This window comes from Ictidomys tridecemlineatus, chromosome 15, assembly GCF_052094955.1.
Source record: "Ictidomys tridecemlineatus isolate mIctTri1 chromosome 15, mIctTri1.hap1, whole genome shotgun sequence".
Lineage (NCBI taxonomy): Eukaryota > Metazoa > Chordata > Mammalia > Rodentia > Sciuridae > Ictidomys > Ictidomys tridecemlineatus.
The window spans coordinates 59,203,833-59,226,221 of NC_135491.1; the positions used below are offsets into that span (position 1 = coordinate 59,203,833).

A 22,389-nucleotide genomic window follows, 5' to 3' on the forward strand; every position below is an offset into this window, starting at 1 on the left:
CCATCACTTCACCACTGTCACCACCATCACCATCACCATCATCACAACCGTCATCATCGTCACCATCATTGCCATTCCCTTCACCACCATCACAGCCTTTCCTTCTTGTTCACCCATCCAAATCTCTTCTACATTATCTTCCTCTTCCTCCCTCCCTCCCTCCCTCCACTTCTCTTTTCACCATCTTCATCTTGAAATTGAATGCCTGATGGCAGTGCTCTCTGGGATTCTGGAAGGTTCTAGTTCTCGCTAAGTAAGAAGTGAAATCAGCCTCCCATTTTCCCAAAGCTTTTTCACTCTCAGTTTCAAACCATCTGTCCCATCGACAGAACACACGTCCTGACTCTTGGCTCAGAGTGAGCTTCCTCTCCTTGCACTAGAAAAGCCGATCCTGTCTTCCTCCCGCTGTCCTGCTGTCACAGTGGGACCCCACGCCTGGACCACAGCTGGCTTCACCAGGAGTGGAGGCCTGGCCCCAGCTGACCCCAGCCGAGCCTCTTCCAGGAGTCAGGAATCAGGCAAGGGACAGTCAGGATGGAGAGAGCACACAGTGGTGGAGCAGAGAGAGCCGGTCCTGGAGGACAGAGACCTAAGGCAGCCTGGCAGAGGAGAGGCTGAGGGGCCAGGAGGGGAGACTTGGTCCTGATGCATCTGCCAGCCAGGAGAAGGGTGCTTACCAGAAACCCAGCCAGCTGGGACGCTGACCTGGACTTCCAGGCCCCAGAACCGTGGGCAGTGAATGTCTGCCGTCTAAACCCTGCTTTGTGGAGTTGCTGCGGCAGCCCTTGCAGACCAGCACACAGGGCTTCCAAATGCTCTCCGAAAAGAGCAAGAGGTAAGTGCGTAAGTGATTGGCCCCACTCAACGGTCACTCTGCTGTCAGAGTGAGACCACAGCCATGAGAAGGCTTAGCCACGCTCCAGCCAAGCTTCACTGGTACAGACAGGCAGGGCCAGATCTGCTGAACAGGCTGCAGTTTGTGATCCCTGGCTTACAGCAACAACAAACATTTATTTTGTTCAGAAACTTCAATTGTGACAGGTGTGGTGGGGGCTGCTTCGTGACTTAGCTGGAGTGCTGGCCGGGGCTGGAGGACTGCCCCAGGCAGTGCCCACACTTGGTGCATCCAGTTGTGGGCTGGAGCTGCCCTCTCTCCCTGTGGGCCTGTCCGTGGCTGCTTGGGCTTCCTTTCACCACGGACTCTTCTAAGTTCAAGTGTCCAGGAGCACGAGATAGAGGCTGTCACTGCTCATGAGTTATCATTTGAAGTCACACTGTGCCACCTCTGCCCTCACAGCCAGCCCAGATTCACCTGGTGGTGGAATGAGGGTCAACACCACACTGCAGGAGGTCCTGCCTGGAGTCCGCTTCCTCGTGGTAGACAGTGCAGACAGGAAGGCCTTGGGTGACTGGAGTTGCGGCCAGAAAGCTGAGGCCAGAGAGGTGCGGTTGGGACCCTGGCAGCTAGCGTCCGTCCGTCCTCTGCATGGCCATCCACTGCTGGAAAGGGGCCCTTTTCCCAGTCAGGTGGGTCCCTCTGGGCCTAGGAAAGGAGACAGTAGTCCCCATCACCTGTGTGAGGTGCTGCTGCCCGGCCGTCACCGGGCCCAGGCTCGGAGCCCGTGGAGCCCTGCGTGGGGCGAGGTTTTTCTTGCTCCTGACTGTTTTCCGGTTGCTGGGTGGTTCTGTGTTTACTGCCCTGAGAGTCTCCTCCAGAATGAGATCAATGCTGCCAGCCCTGTTCTCCAGAGAACGATTTCCTGATTGCACAAGTGCCTCTCAGATCTGCATTCCAGAGAAGGGAGCCCACCACGCTGGGGTTCCTCTGACCAGAGGGGATGAGGGAGGGTCTTTGGAGGTGGAGCGGGATGGGGACTGCAAGCGGGGAGCGTGCACACGGTCCATGGGTGGAAGGCGCTGGCCAGTACTTGCTTGGAACTGGTCGCCACTTCTCACCGGGATCTCAGTTGCAGTCCACGGCTGTGTGAGGAAAGGCTGTCGCATCAGCAAAAAAGGTTGGAGATGAAATGGAAGGAAGGAAATGCAGAGTGAACTGAGAAAGATGGAAGCGTTTATCTCAACGGGGCCTGGGGAGCAGGCTGAGGCTGGGCACCGCTGGAGGAATCCTCCACCTACTAGCAACAACAGCACCCTGCTCCCCAAGGCTTCCTAGGTGCCCATAGCCTGCTCCTTGAATTGTCAGGCAGCCCTGAGGGAATCCGTGTTATCACCATTTTATAGACAAGAAAACTGAGCTCAGAGATGTTAAGTGACTGTCCAAAGCCACACAGCTGGAGGGCCCTGAGATCAGGACTCAAACTTAAATTTTGCTAGGACAAGTATTTAGCCTGTTGCCCACATAGTCACAACATATAATTTTTAATTAGTACCAAACAGCCCTGAAATACTATTCCATACCCATTTAGATAAAGTAAGCTGAAACAAAATAAGAGATCATCTCCAACGTTAGCCAGTTAAAGTGCAGAAATGGACAGTTACACCGTGGGTGAGAGGTAAAAGGTTCTGGGTGGACTGGGGAGCAGTCTGGTCACTTCCAATAAGATCCAAGGGCACAGGACCCAACATGACTGCCTACCAGCACTTAGAGGAACTCCTGAGAACCAGAAGAGCCAGCTAGAAAGTGCATAAATGGCAGAAGAGAGTGCTCCTCACACAGCCCCAGCCAGGGAGGGAGGCCCTGTCCCCGCCTGCCTGGTGGTCTTTAGGGAGGGGCTCTGTGCCAGGACTAGAGGCTGAGGTGGAAGTCTAGGGGCTGGTTTTCTCCAAAGCTTCTTAACCAAAGGTGATGCCCCCCATTGGGAAGCTGGGTGCAGGGTCCCTGGCTAAAGAGGCTTGGAACAGCCTCCTCTCCTGCTCTGGGTCTCAGGGTCCACTGCCTGGTCAGGGAGCCCTGGTTGGCCTGGCTCACCCGAGGCTGCCCAACCTTAGCGCCTCTGCTTCTGCAACCCACTGCACCCACCGCTGCCATTTGCCTTGCCCTTACTAGCAGAGCTGGGGACCTGGGCTGCTGCCTGCGAATTCATGGTCCAGGAAATGCGCGTGAAATCCGCCCCAGGAAGCTCAGATCCAGAAATCAGGCACCATCTCTCGGTGGGGGGAGCCAGTGGAGAGCCAGTGGAGAGAGCCAGAGTGGAGACCCAGGGAGCCTCCCTAAGCGCTCGGCCCTGGGGTGGGGGGTACCTGTGGCAAGGGCGCACGGGATTTGGGTGATTCTGCTCCAAAACTGTGCGTGTGGCCCGACTTTCCCTAACTCGTGGGGGGAAGGAGCCCACCAAGTGCAGTTTTCTGGAGGTCATCGCGCGCCCCTCGCCTACACGGGACCGCAGCGGCTGGAAGGAAAAGGGCAGGATTGTTGGCCACGGGCTAAAGCCACCTGTGGTTCGCCGCGAGCCTTGCGGGTCCGAGTGGCGGATCGCGGCACCCACGCGGGCCGGGCTCGGGCGCCTGGCGGTGGCAGGGCCCGCTGCGCCGGCTCGGGCGGTGGCCCAGGGCGCCTTCCCGTCACGCGGTCGCCGCCCTCCGCACGCAGGCCGGGGCCGGGGGCCGGGGCGCCGCGCGGGACCCCCGCTCGGGCGGCGGCCGCGGGCCGCGGGAGGGGGCGCGGGGCGGGGCCGGGCGGGCGCGCACGCCGCCGCCGCCCGGGACCCGCCGCATTGCTGCTGCCGCCGCCGCCCGGCGGCCCGCGGCCCGCGATGGTGCAGCCGCCCGCGCCGCCGCCCGCGGGCCCCGCCGCCGCCCTCGGGCGCCCGCAGCGCGGCAGGGGCGGGCGGGGGGCTGCGGCCCGGGGCTGAGCGCGGGCGGGCGCGGCGAGGGGCTCGCGCCGAGGTGGAGCCGGGCCGCCGCCGCCCGCGGCCCCCCCGCGCCCGCTCCCCTCCCCTCCCCCGCCCCTCCGGTCCTGTCTCCAGCGGGAGCGCGAGACGCTGGTCAGGCTCCGCGGCGCCGCGGAAAATGAGCACTCGCCCCCGTTGACTCGAGTCGCCGCGCCGGCCGCGCCGCGCTGCCTTCTCCATTGCTCCCCGAAAAGCGAATCAAAACAAAAAGCCAGCAGCCAACCAAGACTCCGGCTCGTCGCTCACCTTGTTTTTTTCACCGCCTGCGGGATTCGCGAGCCGCGTTACATGCATGTCCAGTGGGGGTAGGTTTAATTTTGACGATGGAGGGTCCTACTGCGGAGGCTGGGAGGACGGCAAGGCGCACGGCCATGGCGTCTGCACCGGCCCCAAGGGCCAAGGCGAATACACCGGCTCGTGGAGCCACGGCTTCGAGGTGCTGGGCGTCTACACCTGGCCCAGCGGCAACACGTACCAGGGCACTTGGGCGCAGGGCAAGCGCCACGGCATCGGCCTGGAGAGCAAGGGGAAGTGGGTGTACAAGGGCGAGTGGACGCACGGATTTAAGGGGCGCTACGGGGTGCGGGAGTGCACGGGCAACGGGGCCAAATACGAAGGGACCTGGAGCAACGGGCTGCAGGACGGCTATGGCACGGAGACCTACTCGGATGGAGGTAGGTGCCCGCGGGTCGGGATGGGGCCGGGTGGGTCGGGTCGGAGGAGGGACCCTCCCCAATCCCCCCTCTGTTTATCTCCGGGGAAGTTGAGCCTCTCCCTCCCCTTGGACTGTGGGCGCTCAGGGCATTTCTTGGGTTCTCTGGAGGCCTCAGTGGCCCTGGCTACAGGTTGCCCCAGGCCTGGTGGGGGGCAGCGCCGGGGTGCCAACTCCAGGGTGTCAGGGTGCCAACTCCAGGGTGTCGGGGGCTCTCCAGCAGCAGAGCCAGGCTGAGGGCTGCTGCCTGAGTAGTGGATGAGCGCATCACCCAAGAGCAGGCCAGAGACCTGCTGGCAAGGCCAGGCTGGGCCGGTGGCCACCTCTGGGACCCACTAGGGGCGGAGGGGGTGGTGGAGAGGGCCCACTCTCCTCCAACACGGTCGCCCCCCTGGTGTGGCTGGAGCCAGGTACCAGCTTCTCTGCTTGTTTTCCTGCGGTGCCCAGGCCCTCCCTCAGTCCTGAATCAACCCTAGCCAACGGAGAGGGAGGCTGGGAGCGCGAGAGGGGGGGATGCCAACCCCAACCAAAACAGCCAGGCAGTAAACTTCTAGGTGGTTGGACGCGGGCTAGCGCTGTCGAAGCAGGCTGCTGGAGGGAGGAGGGAGGCCATCTGCTTAGCGAGAGCCCAGGAATCTCTCCTTTCAGTGGCTGAACCATTTTTACCGTTAGTTGGGGGATGGCTCTGGGTCTTCATTCTAAGATGCCACCACATCCCGGACAGAGCCAGGTGCCGGAAGCCAGTGAACTGCCTGTAAGATGGTTTCTGTGCAGAAGCCTTGGCTGGCTTGGCAGCTGCCCTCTTGCCTGGACTCTCCAGTACCCACAACTCCATGCCTCTGAGAAGCAGGGAGCCATAGCGACTGGTCTCAGAAGCCAGACCCAAACCCAGGCGGGCCCCTCCCCCACTGGGAGCTCTTGCCCCGAGGTGGCTCCCGCCTCCCTCAGGGCCTCTCTGCTGTTTTGCAGGCCTGGATGCCTGGGAAGGGAGTGAGGCGCAGCAATGACTTGTGCTTCTGCTGGGGATAAAATCATGAGCGTGAGCGTCTGTGTGCTCGCCCTGCCTGCCTGTGCCCGAGTCTCCTGCAGGAAGCCCAGAGCTCGCTCCTCCTCATCCAGGAGTGATGGAGGGCTGGAGAGTAATTATTATTTTGGCTTATGCAACTGAAAGGCAGGGCTCGTTATTACCCAAAGAGGAGGCGGAGTCTGGGCAGTTAATTATATAATGCTCCCGCCTGCCGGCTCCAGGCCCAGCCCGGTCCCAGGAGGCCCGCGCTCTTGTTTTCATGGAGCCCCACGGCCCCTGGGCCTGAGGGCCAGGAGGGAACGGGCAGCCCTGCTTCAGAGCCAGGCTTCGGAGCCAGGCGTGGGCCTGTGTGTGTGTGTGCGTGTGCGTGCGCGCGCTTGCACACGCAGGCCTGGCAGCAGTTGTGGGTGGCAGAGGCAGGCAGGCAGGCAGGCAGGCAGGCAGCCTGGCGCTCCCAGCTGGGCTCTGGGGGAGCCCAGGGCAGTTGTCGCCCCCAGGGCTCCGGCTGGACTGCTCTGCAAAACTGTCCTCCAGAGGGGCTCCAGTGAGTGGTGACTGCTCCAGAGTGTGCTCCGTGTCCTGGGGCCGGCCAGGTGCACTGGGCAGGTGGGAGGAGGCCTTGGCCTCTCCTGGCCTGTGACGCTGGTAGGAATTTCCTGTGGTGAAGTCATGCCCCCAGGCCTGGAGCAGCTCCGGTGGCCTGAGGAATTCTTTCCCTCGTTGAACAAATACCTCTTGGGCACTTGCTGTGACCAGGTGCTCCGGGCTGTGGGAACACAGCAGTAAGCCAGCGGCTGGCATCCCTGCCCTCAGGGAGCTTCTGTTTGGGGAGAAGAGTGGAGACTCCCTGGCGATTCTGCGGGGAGGGAGCATCTGTGGGCTGGCTGTGAGCTCGTCCCTTCCAGGTTGATGTGGGCAGGTTCTCGGGGCCACCTCCTTGGGCTTTCCAGCCTTGCGCCCAGCCAGTCCCCAGAGTGCTTCCTGTGTGCCTGCTTTGTCCTGCCCATTGTACAGGCCAAGCCAGTGAGCCAGGCTGTCCACACTAGCTGGAGTCCTGGGTTCCAGTCTGGGGCAGCAGAGGCTCTGTTCGTCTGGGGCCACGCCCCCTTGTTCCCACCCCACCTGCCTGCCAGCTGCCGGGCATGTCCACCTTGTCTCAAGGGACTGTGGTCCTTGGGTCTCCTGTAGGCGCTCTGAGGCGGGAGCACAGGTGCCAGCTTCAGGGATGGTCCTCCCTCTTGGCTGGCCACCTAGCAGGAGGGAACATTGAGTTGACCCTCTGCCCAGGGATGACCAGGCTCAGGCATCTGGGGCTAGTTCTCTGAATGTAGTCCCAGCTTCTCACGGGAATGGAGTGACCACTCAGGACTTGCATGCCTGTTTGTGTCCACAGTGGGGTGTGGTCACCTGCCAGAGTAGGGCAGGGGTCTTGCCGCCTTCTCCCTCCTGTGTCAGGGCAGACGGAGCCTTCAGGAGGGAAGGTCCCACCGCCAGTCCACTTGGCTTTTGTCCAGGATGTGGGAATTTGGGGGCAGCAACTGCAGAGCTCCCGAACTTTAGCCCAGCTCCAGTGCTGACTTGGGGAAACGCGGCCTCATGGAGAATGCAGCAGTGGCGAACGTCTCCCACATGGAGCTGGGGCTGGTGTGGACTGCGCTTCAGCTGGGGACACTTGTGCCAGCTCCTCCCCCGGCTCACCCTCCCCCGGCTCAGGCAGGCGCTGCTCTTGAGTGAGCCGAGCAGCTCCCACCGCCTGCCTGCGTGGTGTGCTCAGCCTGGGCGGCAGGGCACACGCTCCCGCAGAATCTGCCACCTGGCCTTGGAGCCTTACCCTGCTGGAGCTCTGTGCTGTGGCCTTAGGCAAGTCACTTAACCTCTCTGAGCTAGTTTCCTCGGTTTGCAGAGGGCTGGTGACAGAGCTGTGAGTGGCCAGGAGTGGCCGTTTGTGTGCAGGAGGACCTGCAGGAATGCAGCAGGCGCCTGTTGTGGGCCGTCCTTGGTGCCACTGTGATGGCCACTAGAGCCACTGGCCAGGCGTGATGGGGTGCCCGTGCACACGTGAGCGGGCTGCAGTGCCTGTGCTGTGTCGGGCTCCCGGCTCCACACCTGCAGAGGTGACCCCGCAGGTCCCATCCTGGCTGGGGAGCTGGCGCAGTGAGGAATGTGGGGGAGGGAGGGCCGGGTCCACGCTCAGGGTGGCTCAGGCCACCTCTGTCCACTTGCTCGTGTGGAATCCTTGTTCTTTCCCATCTCTCCTTCCCTCTGGGAGCAGTGCCCAAGTGCAGGCCGGCCACCCCACCTGTCCCTGGGGCCCTGAGTCCCCCGTGCCTCCCCGCTGGCCGGATGCTGTGCTTTCTGTGCAGGTAGATGTGCCTCCTGGGCGCTGTGGACGCAGAACCCTGGGACTAAAAGTCACCCCCTCTGATAATCCCGCCCACATCCTGAAAGGTATGAGTCACTCACACCCGGCCTCTCGCCCTCCTGCGCAGGGCCGCTCCCTGGCCCAGACTCCTCACCCACACAAATCACACCCACCCACAGCCCGACGAGCCACCCAGGCGCCTGCGCACACACGCGCACAACACACCTGCCACAGTCCCCACCCCGCCCCCAGCGGCCATGTGCCCCCTCCCCGTGGCTGCACCCTCACCCCGTGCTCTGCTCCCTGCAGCCTGCCCGGGGAGTTCCGTTGGCTCCCGGGTGGCACGCCTCGCTCCCGTGGGAAACTCCGCACGCGGCTAGTGCCTGTGGACAGAGCCTCTCCTCCACCCAACATGGACTGCCCACTGGTGCAGCATTGGTGCTTGTTGAAGTCCAGACACCCCAGTCAGGAGGAAGCGTCCCCTGGACCCAGACACTGCACCAGTAGATGCTCGTCCCAGAGCAGAGCACCAGAGCCCTCCCGCAGGCTGGGGGACGGCGGTTCTCAGTGATGCTCTTTCGGCCACGGGTGGGGTGTTGAGGGGCTCCGTGGCGACGGGGGAAGGTGACCAGGTGACCTCCCTCACGGCTGGGAAGGGGGTTTGGTGAGCAGCGCCCTCTACCAGCTCCTCTGCAGGGGCCCGCCGAGACCCAGAGGCACTGAGTGGCAGGGTGCTGGTGGGAGTCCCGGCTGATGCCAGCCTGCAGGGTGGCAGGAGGCAGGAGCGGGCCCCAGCCGGGTGCTCTCGGGGCTGGGGAGAGGGAGACCTGGGAGGCTGGGGCCTTGCCTTCCTCAGTTCCCGAGTCTAAACAGCCATCCGCCTCGAGCTCGTGATTTTTGTGGAACTTTTGTGCCTTTAAATGACAAGTACGTCCAGGTCTGTGAGTGCTGGGAGGGACGCCTGCGGAGTGTCCACGGTAGACCCTCGTGGGTCGCTTTGCCCAGGGCGCAGGGTCCTGGTGGGAGAGGCCACCGCCTCGGGGCTCTGGTGCAGCGGCGGCGGGATCTTCAGGACCTTGGAGAGCGCCGTTCCGGGCCTGCGCCGTGGGGTTCTCTGCAGGTGACCTCCTGGAGCCTGGACGTCCTCACTGGGGACCACCTGGACCCTGGGCACTCCTCGCTGAGGACCACCTGGCCAGGACTTCCCGCGGGCGGGCTCAGAAGTGTGCCCAGCCCTGCTCTGTCCGCGTGTGGGTTCCGTTCCAAGGAATTTGCCTGTGTCCCCGACTGTCAGTCTGTTCTGAGGGGGCGGAGCGCCTGCCAGGTGCCGCCACCTCCTGGTGGACTGAGGGAGTGTCGCGGCCGCCAGCTTGGGGGCTTAAGGCCCTCCAGGGCCCTGGGCCGCCTCGCCTCCGCAGGTGTGTGCAGGGCCCTGCGGTGAAGCAGGTGAAGCAGGTGCCCGGCTGGCCGGGGAGGCCGCCAGAGAGAGGGCATGGCTCCCCGCTCAGCACCAGTGCCCATCAGTCACAGAGGCCCCTTCAGCACGCGCCCCCAGCCACACGGGGCTGTGAGTTTAAATTCAAATTGATTAAAGTGAAGTTTAAGGAGGCGGCTCATTGGCCACATTTCAGGTGCTCGGGAGCCTCTGTGGTGAGTGCTGCCACACTGGGCATCACAGACACTGACCCCTTCCATCATTCCAGAAGGGCCCGTTGGACAGCCGTGGCCTGGAGAGAACATGGCATGCAGGGGGCGTGTGTGGGGCTGGTCCCTGCTGTGAGACCAGCTACTGATGTGGAGCTAGCACAGAGCGGTCACTCACGGGATTTGTGGAGCGGGTGGACATGCAAGTGGACGTGGCCGTATCTGGCCACTTCTCTCACCACCGTCACTGCACACGTCCAGGTCTCCGTGAAATCGATGTCACGGCCTCTCTTTGGCACTCTCGTGAAGTCCCTGTTTTGTCGTGGGCTCTGTGGTTGCCCGTGAGAGACCCCGTGTTCTGCACAGGGCCGGCCCAGCAGCGAGGGCTGCGGCCATGCGCTCCTGGTGTGGGCAGTGGTCGAGGGAGGGGGGCTTCTGATGCTGCTGAGTGAGTGGCCTTCTGTGCAGGTGCACAGGTGGCCTGCCGCCCACCATGTCCTCTCCCCTGTCCTCCATGTGGTGTGTCCAGGCATCCAAGAAGGGCTCCAGAGTCCTCCTGGGTTCAGGTCACACAGCTGGGGAACCTGGGCCCAGCCGAGAGTCCTCCTGGGACTCAGAGTCCTCCTGGCTGAGCTCGGTGGCGCATGGTCCCTGGCTGGCTGCGACCATTGATGGGGAAAGAGGAGACAGATACCAGAACCAGGAGTTGTGACTTCCTAAGTGGCGAGGGGTCTCCTTGCTGGACTTTGAGGATCCGTAGGACGCTCCACAGGGCAGAGCTCTGCCTGTCCTGCAGGAGCAGCAGCCGTGCCCAGGGCAGGGGAAGCCCAAGTCCAGTCTGGAAGGATGGGCATGGTGACGGTCATCCCCAGGCCGGGGCCGCTGACCTCTTGGAGGCCTTTGCTCTCTGCCTGTTTTCTGGCGTCTGTGATGGAGCACTAAAACCTGCCCAGGAACGCCGCCGCGGGTGTTCACTGGGAGGCTCCCTGGGGCAGACTCTCCTGGCCTCTGCCACGGCGCCATGCAGGGCTTGGGCAGGTGGAGCGCCCACCGTGGTCATTACCTAGGCCAGTGCTTGTCACACTTGAGTGTGTATCAGCTGCCGGGAGGTGAGTGAGCGTCAGGACACCGATTGCGGACCTGCCTCTGACTTTCTGGGCCTGGGATGTCACCCTCAAATTTGTATTTTTGCATGTTTCAGGTGCTGCTGCTGCTGCTGGCCTGGGTACCCCACCTTCAGCACCCTGGCTCTTGGCCAGTGCCTCCCAATGCCAGCTGCGTGTGGGAGTCACCACCCATGGCCCTTGGGGGGCAGTCAAGGGTGCAGAATCCCGGGCTCCAGGGCAGGCGCCACTGCGTGCCCCTGAGCTGCCCAGTGGTTGGGGACAGGTCTGTGACAGCATGCTAGTGTTGGTCTTGGCCACACAGAGGTGGTGCTCACCCTGGGCCCACCTACAGGTACTGACTGAGGTGGTCCAGGTGCAGCCAGGAGCTGGGTTCTTTTCTGACTCTCCTGGTGAGGCGGAGGTCCAGTGCACACGGAGGACCTCTGTTTCTGGGCGTGGTTTCTGCACATTGGCGCCCTCAGCCCTGGGGTCCGTCCAGGACCTCTGAAGCCAGACGCAGAGAGGTGGTGTCCCAGTCCCAGGATTTGATAAAGGTGATGGGGCCAAGAGTCGTTGCTTTCGGTGGAGTTTTAAAAGTGACTCATGCGGTGGACACAGCACTTCCTTCACAAAAAATGTCCGATGACGTTGACGTGAACCCCAGGTGTGCGTCCCTGGGGTGCGCTCAGGAGATCCTGGAGTCAGGAGGACCGCGGTGGAGCTCAGTGGTGGAGGCTCGCCTGGCTGAGCGGAGGTCAGCGCCGAGTCCCCGGCACCACACATGCACACAGAGTCTTTGCAGAGCGTCGTGGCCATGCCCGTGATCCCAGACTGGGGAGGCCGAGGCAGAGGACGGCAGTTCAGGGCCAGGCTGGGCAACTTATCAAGGGCCCATCTGAAAATAACTAGATTATAAGAGCTGGAGTGTGGCTCCGAGGTAGAGCACTCGCTTAGCATGTGCAGAGCCTCCTCTCCATCCCCAGTACCAAAATAAAATCCAAAAGGCCAGCATGGTGGCAAGCACCTGTAATTCCAGGGGCTCCAGAGGCTGAGGCAGGAGGATCGCAGGTGAGAGACCAGCCTTGGCACCTTAGCACGTCCCTCAGCGACTTAGTGAGACTCTTTCTCAAAATAAAAAATAGAAAGAACTGGGGAGGTGGCTCAGTGGTTAAGCTCCCCTGGGTTCGATCCCTGGTACACCAAACCAAAGCCAAAAATATATATCAAAAAAAGAGAGAGAGAGAGAGAGAGAGAGAGAGAGAGAAAGAAGGAAAAGAAAAGCAATTTGAGCCAGGCACGGTGACGCTTGCCTATAACCCCAGCAGCTCAAGGAGGCTGAGACAGGAGGATTCAGGTTCAAAGCCAGCCTCAGCAACTTAGTGAGGCCCTAAGCAACTTAGTAAGACCCTGTCCCAAAATGAAAACTCAAAAGGGCTGGGATGTGGCTCAGTGGTTAATGCCTCTGGGTTCAATCTCTGGGACCAAAAAGAGAAAGGAAATTTGAGGTCTCTGGTGGGCTGCTGCCCGGTAGCGAATGAACCTGGGTCCTCTGAGCTCAAGGAGCCTCTGCAGAGCTGTTCCCTCTCTTCCAGGAGAGAGCACGTCCCTGCAGACTTGGGATGCTCTGTGCATTTCTGGGGGCTCGACTCCTTGAGGCCCCTCCATGACCCCCAGTGGCACCCTGCGTTTTCCGCGAGTGCCCGACCCTGCCCAGGTCCGGCTCGGTGGGAAGCCAGATTCCTGGGGTGAGGCACCTCTCCTGGCCCCTCCTGCACGGCCTGCACCCGGGCACCCCACTGCCCGCCAGCCTCCCGCAGTCGGGCCTCCTTCTCCCGCCTGCACCGCCCAGCGCAGCGGCCTGCGTGTGAGTGTGGACTTGGTTGCCGCCCTCTCCCGCGGGGGCCGCCCCTTCTCAGGTGGCCCTCTCCCAGGGAGGACGCAGACCCCAGGGAGGGAGTGGCAGTGGGGCGAGGGGAGCCCGGGACCAACAGCACATGGTGGCGGGTCAGATCCCTGCACTCCCAGCCCCTGACCTGGGCTGCTGTAGGATCCACAGAGGGCCACTCGGATGCTGTGCTGCCGCCGTCCTGGGGACCCCCAGCCCCAGAGAAGCGCCGTCTCCCGCCAAGTCTGCTTCCGGAAATGAGAACTGGGTGCCCAAGGCGGAGGCGGCGGGGGTCTTCCTGCAGGGAGACCCAGGAGGGTTTCGGTGGAGGGCCTGGTGCTGAGGGGGGCCAGGAAGCCCTCCCGGGGGCTCTGAGGCTGGGCTGGTTGTGGCCTGTGAGGCCCACACCCGGACAGCTGACCCCTGGTATCTTGGTGACATTTTTTGGTGACATCTTTAGTAAAATGTGATTCACATGTAAAACAGGTCCCTTTGAAATGCACGGCTCAGGCCTGCGAGGGTGGCTCAGTGGTGGAGCGCCTGCCCAGCCTGTGTGAGGCCTTCTGTCCCTGGCCTGGCCCACAGCAGGAAGGGGTCGGTCGTGAGAGTCACCCCTGTGCCACAGCTGCTCCCCGTCTCTGCCCCTCGGGATGTGGGTGTCTGAGGTCTCCCTTTGACCCTTCACGGGACGGAGTCCTGCGGCCGCAGCCCTGGGGGTCTGGAACCACCCCTTCTGTGCTGACGGATGTCCTCTCCCTGGACATCCGGGTGGATTCCGCCTGTGGCTGGGCCAACACCTGGCAGCCTCTGCTCCTCGGGGCCCTGGACCTGCCAGGCCCCGTGGGGACGTGGACCCGTGTTCGCTCAGCGGCTGTGCCCTTCCGGTCCCGCCTGCAGTGTGCAGTGGCCCGGCCACCTTCCTTGCCAGAGTGTCCTCAGATGGGCAGCTCCCACGGGGACAGCGTCTGTTCAGTCTTACCGTTGAGTCGCGGGGTTCTCTGCAGGCGGCAGAGCCGTGTGAGTGCCACGGGGCACTGAGCTCAGCTGTGCTGGGGCCCTTCTTGTCTGGCAGGGGCTGCGCACACAGTAGGTGCTCAGAGGGTGTCAGGACAGAGCTGGGCTCCCTGCCCTCCGCTCACAGGGAGGCCGGGCTCAGTGCGCTGCTGCACGGCTCAGTTCTGTGGAGGCCGCAGCTGGCGTTCAGAGAGCCGTGGTGGCGGGGAAGAAGGGCGCTTTATTGAGCGCCAGCTGTGTGTCCGCGTCAAACTGGGTCTGGGACCCTGGTAAATATAGGGCCCAGGGCCGCTTGGGGTTGGACTGGCTGGGGCCGTGCCTGTCCCCGTTCAGTGCTGATAGGGCAGAGTAGGGGCCAGAGGCTGGGGTGTCTGGGGCCTGGAGAAAGCCCCCTGAGGAGTGACACTGGGTGAGGGTGGCGGGAGAAGTTGGCCGAGCGAGGCGTGGGTGGAAGGAGGGACGGGCAGCCCAGTGGCAGGAGGGGCCTTCATGTCCCCCATGGAGGTGGGACAGGACCCAGGCGCCTGGGGGCAGACCCTCGACCTTCCCCCTCGGGCTGCACCAAACCAGCCACGTTGTGGCCAGCGCGAGGACTGGCCAGCGCGGCGAGGACTGGCCATCTCCGGTCGGGGGCTGCGTCCCGGCTGCGGGGCCTGGTCTGAGGACATCACCTGCACCCCAGGAGAATGCAGCAGAAACGCAGCAGAGGTCAGGGTTCTTTCGGGGCTGGAGGTGGCTTGGTGGCAGTGACGTGAGGCCCTCACAGGAGCAGTGTCCTGTCAGCTGAGAGGCAAAGGGAGGGACGTGTGAGTCCTGGGAGAGGCAGGATGGAGGCAGAGCCGGGAGACGGGGTCGGTGGGGGACAGGAGGAGGCCAGGAGGCCGAGTGGAGGGTGCGGAGCCCCCGTCTCCTGCGGGGAGGCCGCACTGAGGGCTCCCGTCTCGACTTTGAAGCTGTGTAGTGACCCTGGGAAGTCCTGGTGCCCGTCCTGGGGGGACGCTGAGGGCAGAGAAGCAGCCACTGGCCTGCAGCCCGAGCACCCAGGTGGCCCACCGCAGGCCCCTCGAGCCCCGGGGCTGGGCTGGACCCTGGCTGTCCTCCAGCACGGGCACCCTGCCTGCCTCTCCAGCCCTGGAGGGCCCCTTGGGCTGTGAGGGCCTCTGGAAGCTGGGTCCCCGGCTCTGGGACCTGGAACTGACTCGGCAGGGCCTTCTCCCGCCTGGACAGTGGGCACTGGGTGGGACTGCAGCTTCAGGCCTCAGTTTGGCCTGGAGTCCCGTCCACTCGGTGCTGGGGGGAGATGGTCACCCTGGTCCTGCAGAAGGGGGTGTAGGTGGCCCGTCGGCATGTCTCAGGAATAGCTGCAGTGGCTGGTCTTGTGGGAGTCGGAGGCCAGCCTGCTGGGCCCCAGGCCTCTGCAGCCCTTCAGTGCCTCCTGCCCCAGGATGGTCAGCGCCTGCCCAGGCTTCCCCTGACACTGCCCACAGCCTCCAGAGTGGGCACTTCCGTGGAACCACCCAGCACTCCCTGGTGTGGGCAGGGCCAGGGCCTTGGGCCAGTGGGGTTCACCCAGACGTGCTGCAGGAAGGGGCAGCTCTCGGAGGGTGTCTCCGTCCCCTCTGGAGAGGGAGCCCAGGGCCAGGCCGTGACTGGTCCAGGAGGGCGTGGCTGGTGTTTGCGGGTGGCACAGTGACCTGCTTTCATCTCAGTGCTGACCTCGGAGTGACTTTGTCTTGGGGTTCCGTGAGGTGCTCATGCCAACAGGCAGCAGGTGGCCGCGAACTCCCAGGAGGACAGGACCCTCGGGAGGCCCCCCGTCCAGCCCACCTCCCCACAGGGGCTGGCTGTGGCTGGGGGCACCAGGACCAGCAAGTGCCCCTCCCCTGGGGTGCTGAGTCAGCACAGGGGCCTCAGTGGCTGCCCAGGACCCTGCTGGCTGGCTGGACCCTCGAGGGCTCCCGCACCCCCCACAGCCTCAACCTCCCTACGGCTTGGGCCTCAGTGTCCTGGGAGGTCCCCAGGCAGTGTCTGAGCCCCTGGCCGGAGCCTCACTGTGCCAGGTGACGGTGAGGCAGGGTGCAGAGCCTGTGTGTGGGGGACCCTGTCGCCTGCTCGTCTTCCCTGGATCTGAGGCTGCTCTAAGAAAGTATTGGTTAAAGAAGAAGAAGCGGAGGGCAGGGTGGACGCTTTGCCGGGATCGCGTGGTGCACGTGGGACGGGCCTACCCTCATGCCGCCGGGGCCTCTGAGGCTGTGGTCCTTGGTCAGGCCTCACCCGTGTGGCTCCTCACGTCTCTGGTTCCCAATGCCAGGTGGCATGGGGTGACCGTGGGGGTCCCATGTGCTGCGCACTGGGGTCTGGTCTTGCCTGTGACGCCCGCTGGCCCTGCGGTGGTGGTCTCTGGACAGCAGGCTGTGGCTCCTGGAGTGGCCGCCCTCCCCTGGCCCCTCCCCGCCTCCTCTGGCCTGCGGTGGTGGCTCCCACTGCGGTTCCTCTGGGACCCGGGCCTGCTCTCTTGGCCTGCTCTTTCTGGCTTTCTCCCTGGTCTTCTAGACATGGGGTGCTGGCTCCAGGCCCAGCGGCCTCCAGGTGTGCAGGCCTCCACACTGCCAGCCAGGCTCAGGTCCCCAGTCCCCGGCCAGGTGCAGACCCTGACACTTGGTTTCCGCAGCTGAGGAGAACAGTGTCATCGGGGATGCTCTGGCAAAAGTGTCCTTTGTCCCTGTCCACTGAGACCTTCAGCCCTTCAGCACAGGGCCATGTGCCCAGAGTTTACAGTGAAAGACGAGCTGAAAACAGGGTAGTGCTCGGAGGCAGGCGGCCTAGGCCTCCTGCAGCTCCCCTTCCCGGGACCGGAGTCTCCGCCCGTCAGAGGTGGGTGCCTCTGCCGCGTGCGTGCAGCAGGCGGCTTGTCCCCTGTGACTTCTGTGGAGGCAGGGGACACTCAGCTGCTGAGAACCCCCTTCCTTGGCCTTCTCAGTATTGTTAGATCACAAAATCAGACATGAGATCCGCTGTGTTGGCGGTCACACTGCGCCATCACGGCCAGCACCCGGGCCGGCCTCGCCTGCGCTGTCCCGTCATGCAATGTCACCGACAGCTGCGCCTTCCCATTCTTCCTCTCAGTGCAGCTCCCAGAGACCACCCTCCAGATCCCCGCCTGGAACCACGCACGGATGCGCCTTTGTGGTTGGCCGCCCCTCCCCGTGGCTCTTCCGGAAGCCCCTGGCCCGGGCTGTGCTGGTCTCACGCCTCCCCTTGCTCTCGCTTTCCGCCTCCTGTTGGTGGAGTCCACCTGCAGTGGCTTCTGAGAAAGGACTAGGGAAGGTGAATTGGTGTGACTTGGTGACTTGGTTGATGGATTGGCGTAGCACCGGGACTGGAAGTCACTTCTGCTCGGAGCCTGCGTGGGCCACCGCTGGGTCGGGGTCGGCTGTCCTCTGCCACTCGCTGCTCAGTCCAGCACCTGCCGCCTGCTTTCCTGGCCTCGGGACGTCTGTGGAGTCTGCGTGGGGCGGCCCACAGCCTCGTGCTGCGTGTCTTGCTGGAGCTCTCTCCCCTGTTTGTGCCCGTGTCCGTGGACCCCTGAGTCCTATTGGTGTCTCTGGTCCTTTGCGCCTTTGCTCTCTGAGACCCCTACGCGGGCCTCCTGGATGGTTCTCGAACTTCCCTGGCCTCTTCCACCTCTTCCTTTCGTTTGGTTTCTGAAAGATCTAGAACTCGTCCTCCAGCTTGCTCGCCAGGGGGGAACTCCGGCCACCCTCTCCTGGGTCCCGGGGCTTCTCTCTCCGACCTGCTCTCAGCCTTTCTCTCGAGGGTTTCAGTCCTGGTCCCTTGATGTCTTCCCCCCAGGGCTTTTCCTGATGGTACCCCCTTCCCGTCCACCTGTGCCTGTGGCCTCTGCCCGTGGAGGCTTCCTGATGACCTTGGCACCAGAGGCTCTGGGCGTGGCCTTTGCCACTGGCCTGCCTTGGTTCCTTCAGGGGAGCCCTCCCGTCCCTGGGAAAGGCCGTTCCTATTGCCAGCGTCCTCCCTTGGCAGGTCTCTGTCCCCGTCAGCACTGTCTGGGGTCCAGAACTCCCCGCCTGACCCAGCCTTGGGATACAGATGACCAGCACGGGTGGGCCCACGTCCAGCCCCGCCCCCAGCTGGGACAAGTCCCACAGTGCTGGGCCACCCTCGCCCTCCTCCGGCCCCACACCCCTCTTCTCCTGCAGGTACCCAGCTCCAGATGAGTCCCACTCACGAGGATGCCCATCCTGGGCCCTTTGTGTGGGCAAGCTGACCTCTGACCCCCATCCCCAGCCACTTGGCAGAAGCTGGGGTGCAGGGTAGGTGCCACTGCCTCTTGGTGCAAAGGGCTCTCGTGGCCTTTGTCGGAGGCTCTGGCCAGGTCGAGGCTTGGTGCACACCTGTCCTCGCCCGGGTCTGGGCCACCTCATTGGAGAGTGAGGAACCCGCAGCGTGGCCCTGCCCCCAGGGAGATCAGGGCCTGGTTGAGCAGGAGAATGTGCTTGGAACACCCAGGGGCCCGCTGCTGTCCCCAGCCCGTCTGCAGCCTGTACGGCGGCCAGCCCCTGGACGGTGGGTACTGGGTGAGGGGCACTGTTGGCCCGTGTTGTGTAGCAGGGGCAGGAGCTGCTCTGGCCTGGCGGGTTGGACGGGGGTGGGCAGCTTGGGTGAGAGGAGTCTGCAGACAAGGCTCAGGGACAGACAAGCCGGAGAGGTCGGCCGCATCCTGATGTGGGGTGTGCTGAAGGTAGGGAGGGTCCTGGGCCACAGTGTCAGGCTCCGTCTCCCCAAACCTCGAGGTTTTACTCCCTGGGCCGGGGTTTGTATGGAGGAGGTGGCTCTGGTGGCAGGCAGCAGGGAGGGGCAGGGAGTGTGGCCACCGCAGGTGCCGTGCCCTGCTCAGGCGTGGGACCCAGTGGGACCCTGCTGTGAGGGTGACTGAGGACCAGCACGGCCGGGCTGCGTGTGGGCAGGCCGTGCTCCAGTGACCTGTGGGTGCCGGGCGCTGGCTCCTGTTGTGTAGATAAGGAAACTGGCCTGCAGTCACAGAGCCAGGCCTGCCAGGCCTTCTTACTGTGCCCTGGGCAGCATGGAGTTCGCCATCTCGACCTCTTCTCCCAGGCGGCCTTGGACTCCTGGCCTCCGCGGGCTGGCAGCGTTGCTCGCTGCCCCAGGTCTCCAGCCTGTGTGGGCGTGCAGCCTCGGGGCACTAGGTCAGCTGCCGTGTGGCACATCGTCCAGCGATTTCCATGGCCCCAGGAGAAACTTCATACCCACCAGCAGAAGCCCCTCACCCAGCCTGGGCAGCCCCTTTCGACTTCCTCTGTGGACCACTTGCCTCCAGGACCCGTCCCTGGGCCCACTGGCCCTGGCCTTCTGTGTCTGGCTCTTCCTGTTGCACGACCTGCTCCCGTGGTGCAGGCCGCAGGCTGCTTCCCTCCTCACAGCCGCGGGTCCCTGGCAGGGGCGAGTGGCACTCCCTTATCCTCGCCTCTGGACGTGCGGGGGCCTCCACCTCCGGCTCCTGGGACAGTGCTACTGAGAGTGGGGCATACGGATGTCACAGCCCTGGCCTCCTCGGGGTTGTGGGGTGTGCTGATTGTCATACCTGAGGTCACCTGAGGACACACACCGCCCCACTCACTGCCTTCTGCCCTGTCCCCCTGAGACATCTCCTGGGTGCCTCCAGCAGAGTCCCTGCAGCTGCCTGGGCAGGGTGCTGTGGCCACCCCAGGCTGTGGGCCCCTCCAGGGCCCCCTGTGCACTGCAGGCTGCAGGCTCACTCTGGGCCCTGTGCCTGGTGGTGCCACAGAGCGGTGCCTCTTTCCCGCCCCAGTCCCTAAGGGAGTGGACCCCTCCTGTGGGGAGCAGGAGCCAGGTCTCTGACAGTGACCGTCGGGGTGTAGGTGGTGAGCGCTCTGTGTTCCGTGGGCCTCCACGTGAGCCAAGGTGGGAGTGCAGGCAGAGCCGTCCGCGGAGGGACTGCTGGCCTGTCCCCGTAACCGGGGTGCTCGCTGCCCTGGGTACTGACCCCTCTCTCTGTCTCCCCAGGGACGTACCAGGGCCAGTGGGTCGGCGGCATGCGCCAAGGCTATGGTGTGCGGCAGAGCGTCCCCTATGGCATGGCGGCAGTGATCCGCTCGCCTCTCAGGACGTCCATCAACTCCCTGCGCAGCGAGCACACCAACGGCACCGCGCTGCACCCGGACGCCTCCCCGGCGGTGGCCGGCAGTCCGGCCGTGTCCCGGGGCGGCTTCGTGCTGGTGGCCCACAGCGACTCCGAGACCCTCAAGAGCAAGAAGAAGGGGCTGTTCCGGCGCTCACTGCTCAGCGGGCTGAAGTTGCGCAAGTCCGAGTCCAAGAGCAGCCTGGCCAGCCAGCGCAGCAAGCAGAGCTCCTTCCGCAGCGAGGCGGGCATGAGCACGGTCAGCTCCACGGCCAGCGACGTCCACTCCACCATCAGCCTGGGCGAGGCCGAGGCCGAGCTGGCGGTCATCGAGGACGACATCGATGCCACCACCACGGAGACCTACGTGGGCGAGTGGAAGAACGACAAGCGTGCGGGCTTTGGCGTGAGCCAGCGCTCGGACGGGCTCAGGTACGAGGGCGAGTGGGCCAGCAACCGGCGGCACGGCTACGGCTGCATGACCTTCCCCGACGGCACCAAGGAGGAGGGCAAGTACAAGCAGAACATCCTCGTGAGCGGCAAGCGCAAGAACCTCATCCCGCTGCGCGCCAGCAAGACCCGCGAGAAGGTGGACCGGGCGGTGGAGGCGGCCGAGCGGGCAGCCACCATCGCCAAGCAGAAGGCCGAGATCGCAGCGTCCAGGTAGGCGGCCCTCGTGCCCGGCTCCGGTCCTCAGGCCACGTGGGACCTCAGAGGCCCTAGGGGCCCGTGGGCAGGGTGGGGCAGGGATGCAGGCGGCGGGAAGGGCCTGGGCCCCCGTCTGTCCGGGCATCTACATGTGTTCACTGTGGACTGTCGGGGGATGGCGGCTGCCTGGGAGGGGCTGTGGGGTGCCTGTGGCTGTGCCGCTGCCCAGACTGGCCCCTGAGATTCTCCATAGGCTCTGCAACGGCCCCGTGGACAGAGCAGCCAGGAGGAGCTCAGGCGAGACTTGGCGCCTCGGGCCCGCGGCTTTCTGGCCCTGGCTGTGGGACAGTGAATTCCGGGCTGAGCGGGGCTGCAGGGCCCTGAGGAACAGGTCCAGAGGTGGCCGTGGGTGGGTGCCTTAGGGACTCAGGACTTCTCTCGGCATGGTCAGAGAGCAGGAGCCCAGGGCCAGGGAGGACGCGGGCCTGCTCCTGGGGAGCTGCGGGGGCCAGTGTGAGGACCTGGCTGATCCCAGCTGGGCTGTGGGAGCCCGTGGGAGCTCAGGCACTGCAGGTGGTGCACCTGGCCCGGCGGGTCCTGGGTGGTGTCGTCTGGGCCTCAGAAGGCACCAGAGACAGTGCGCTTGCTTCCCAGGGCCCCTGCTTTCCTGGGACAGTGTCCAGCTCTTGGTGTCTGAGGGAGAGCCTGGGGCTGGGGAGGACCTGCCTTCTCTGATCCGCGTGTGGACAGACGGAGGGGAGAGACAGCGAGAGACTGGCGTGAGCTTTGATGAGCCCTCTCCACCCCGGCTCCTGCCCAGCCTGCTGTACCTCTGAGGCTGGACGTGTGCACCCTCAGTCCCGCTGGCCGCCCTGACCCCAGGCCCATCTTCTGCGTCGGTAGGATCACAGAGAGGGTTCGGTCCCACCATGGTGCAGCAGGTGCCGTGCAGTTGGATGGGCCTGGTTCCAGATGTGCCGCTGGGGGCTTGGAGCCTGGCCCTGGGTGCGGGGCCTGGCTGACTCCAGTGCCTGCTTTGCCCGTGCAGACGTGGGCACCAGTGTGCAGCTTGTCACCCCTTGTTCCCCTCCAGGGTGCTCTCCCAGGCACTGCAAGCTGAAGGGTCTGGCAGGGAGAGTGTGGCTGAGGGAAGGCCTTCGCGGGCCGCTGGAACCTGCCTCAGCCTCTGGCCTCGGTCCCAGTGGACCACCCCCAGCATCTCCATGGCTGCTGAGCAGCCAGATAAAGTGGCTCACCCTCTCTGAGCCTGGACATGGTCTGGTGTGTGGCGGGCCCTGTTGTCATTGCTGATGTCATCTCCAGCCCTACTCTGGAGGCCCAGCAGGGGCAAGTGAGTCTGAGCCCTGGCTGTGACCCAGCGCTGTGGCCATGACCTCGGTCACTCAGAGGAGGAAGGGCCATCCTGAGCTGTGGACCCAGAGCTGGGTTTTCCCAGTGGGCTGAGCCTTGGGGAAGAGGGCAGACCAGAGGCCACTGTCAGAGAGAAGCAGCAGGTGAATGGCGGGGCCTTGGGCCGGGCGTGAGGGCCACCCAGCCGCCCAGCAGCAGCTGTGTAGTGTCTGGCCTGGGCAGACACGGTCACTGTCACTGCCGGCAATGCCTGGAGCTGCTGGCAGGGCTGTTGGGCCAAGGGAGGGGAGCGCCCTCCCTGTGTCCTCTGCAGACACGCCAGGACCTCCCTGGGGCTAGTGGACATGGCCACAGTGAGGGCAGGAGAACCCCACTGTCCTGGAGACCAGGGGGCACACGTGGGACTTGGATTCTGAGGTTGGTGTCATCACTGCCGTCCCACAGGGGGATACTGAGGCCTGCACTGGCCCACCGCAGTGGACGTCGCAAGGTGGGACCACAGGGAGGGTCACAGGGAGGGAAGGAGCCAGTGGCCACATGTAGCCACGTGGTCAGTCCTGTCCAGGGGGCTGGGGGCCCGTTTGCTCCGTG

The 22,389-nt window shown here is 64.1% G+C and overlaps 1 protein-coding gene across 2 annotated transcripts in view; it reads left to right on the forward strand.

The window, feature by feature from the left end:
• The first annotated feature begins 3,891 nt into the window (after positions 1-3,891).
• Positions 3,892-22,389, forward strand: part of Jph3 (junctophilin 3) — a 49,088-nt gene continuing 30,590 nt past the window's right edge. Inside the window, exons 1-2 of one of the 2 annotated variants that reach the window (XM_005335438.5) lie at positions 3,892-4,525; positions 19,665-20,442. In XM_005335438.5, coding sequence (XP_005335495.1) covers positions 4,144-4,525; positions 19,665-20,442 — 1,160 coding nt within the window. In that variant the 5' untranslated portion in view covers positions 3,892-4,143. The remainder of the gene's footprint in view (positions 4,526-19,664; positions 20,443-22,389) is intronic. The other variant, XM_040279287.2, reaches the window with a different exon arrangement.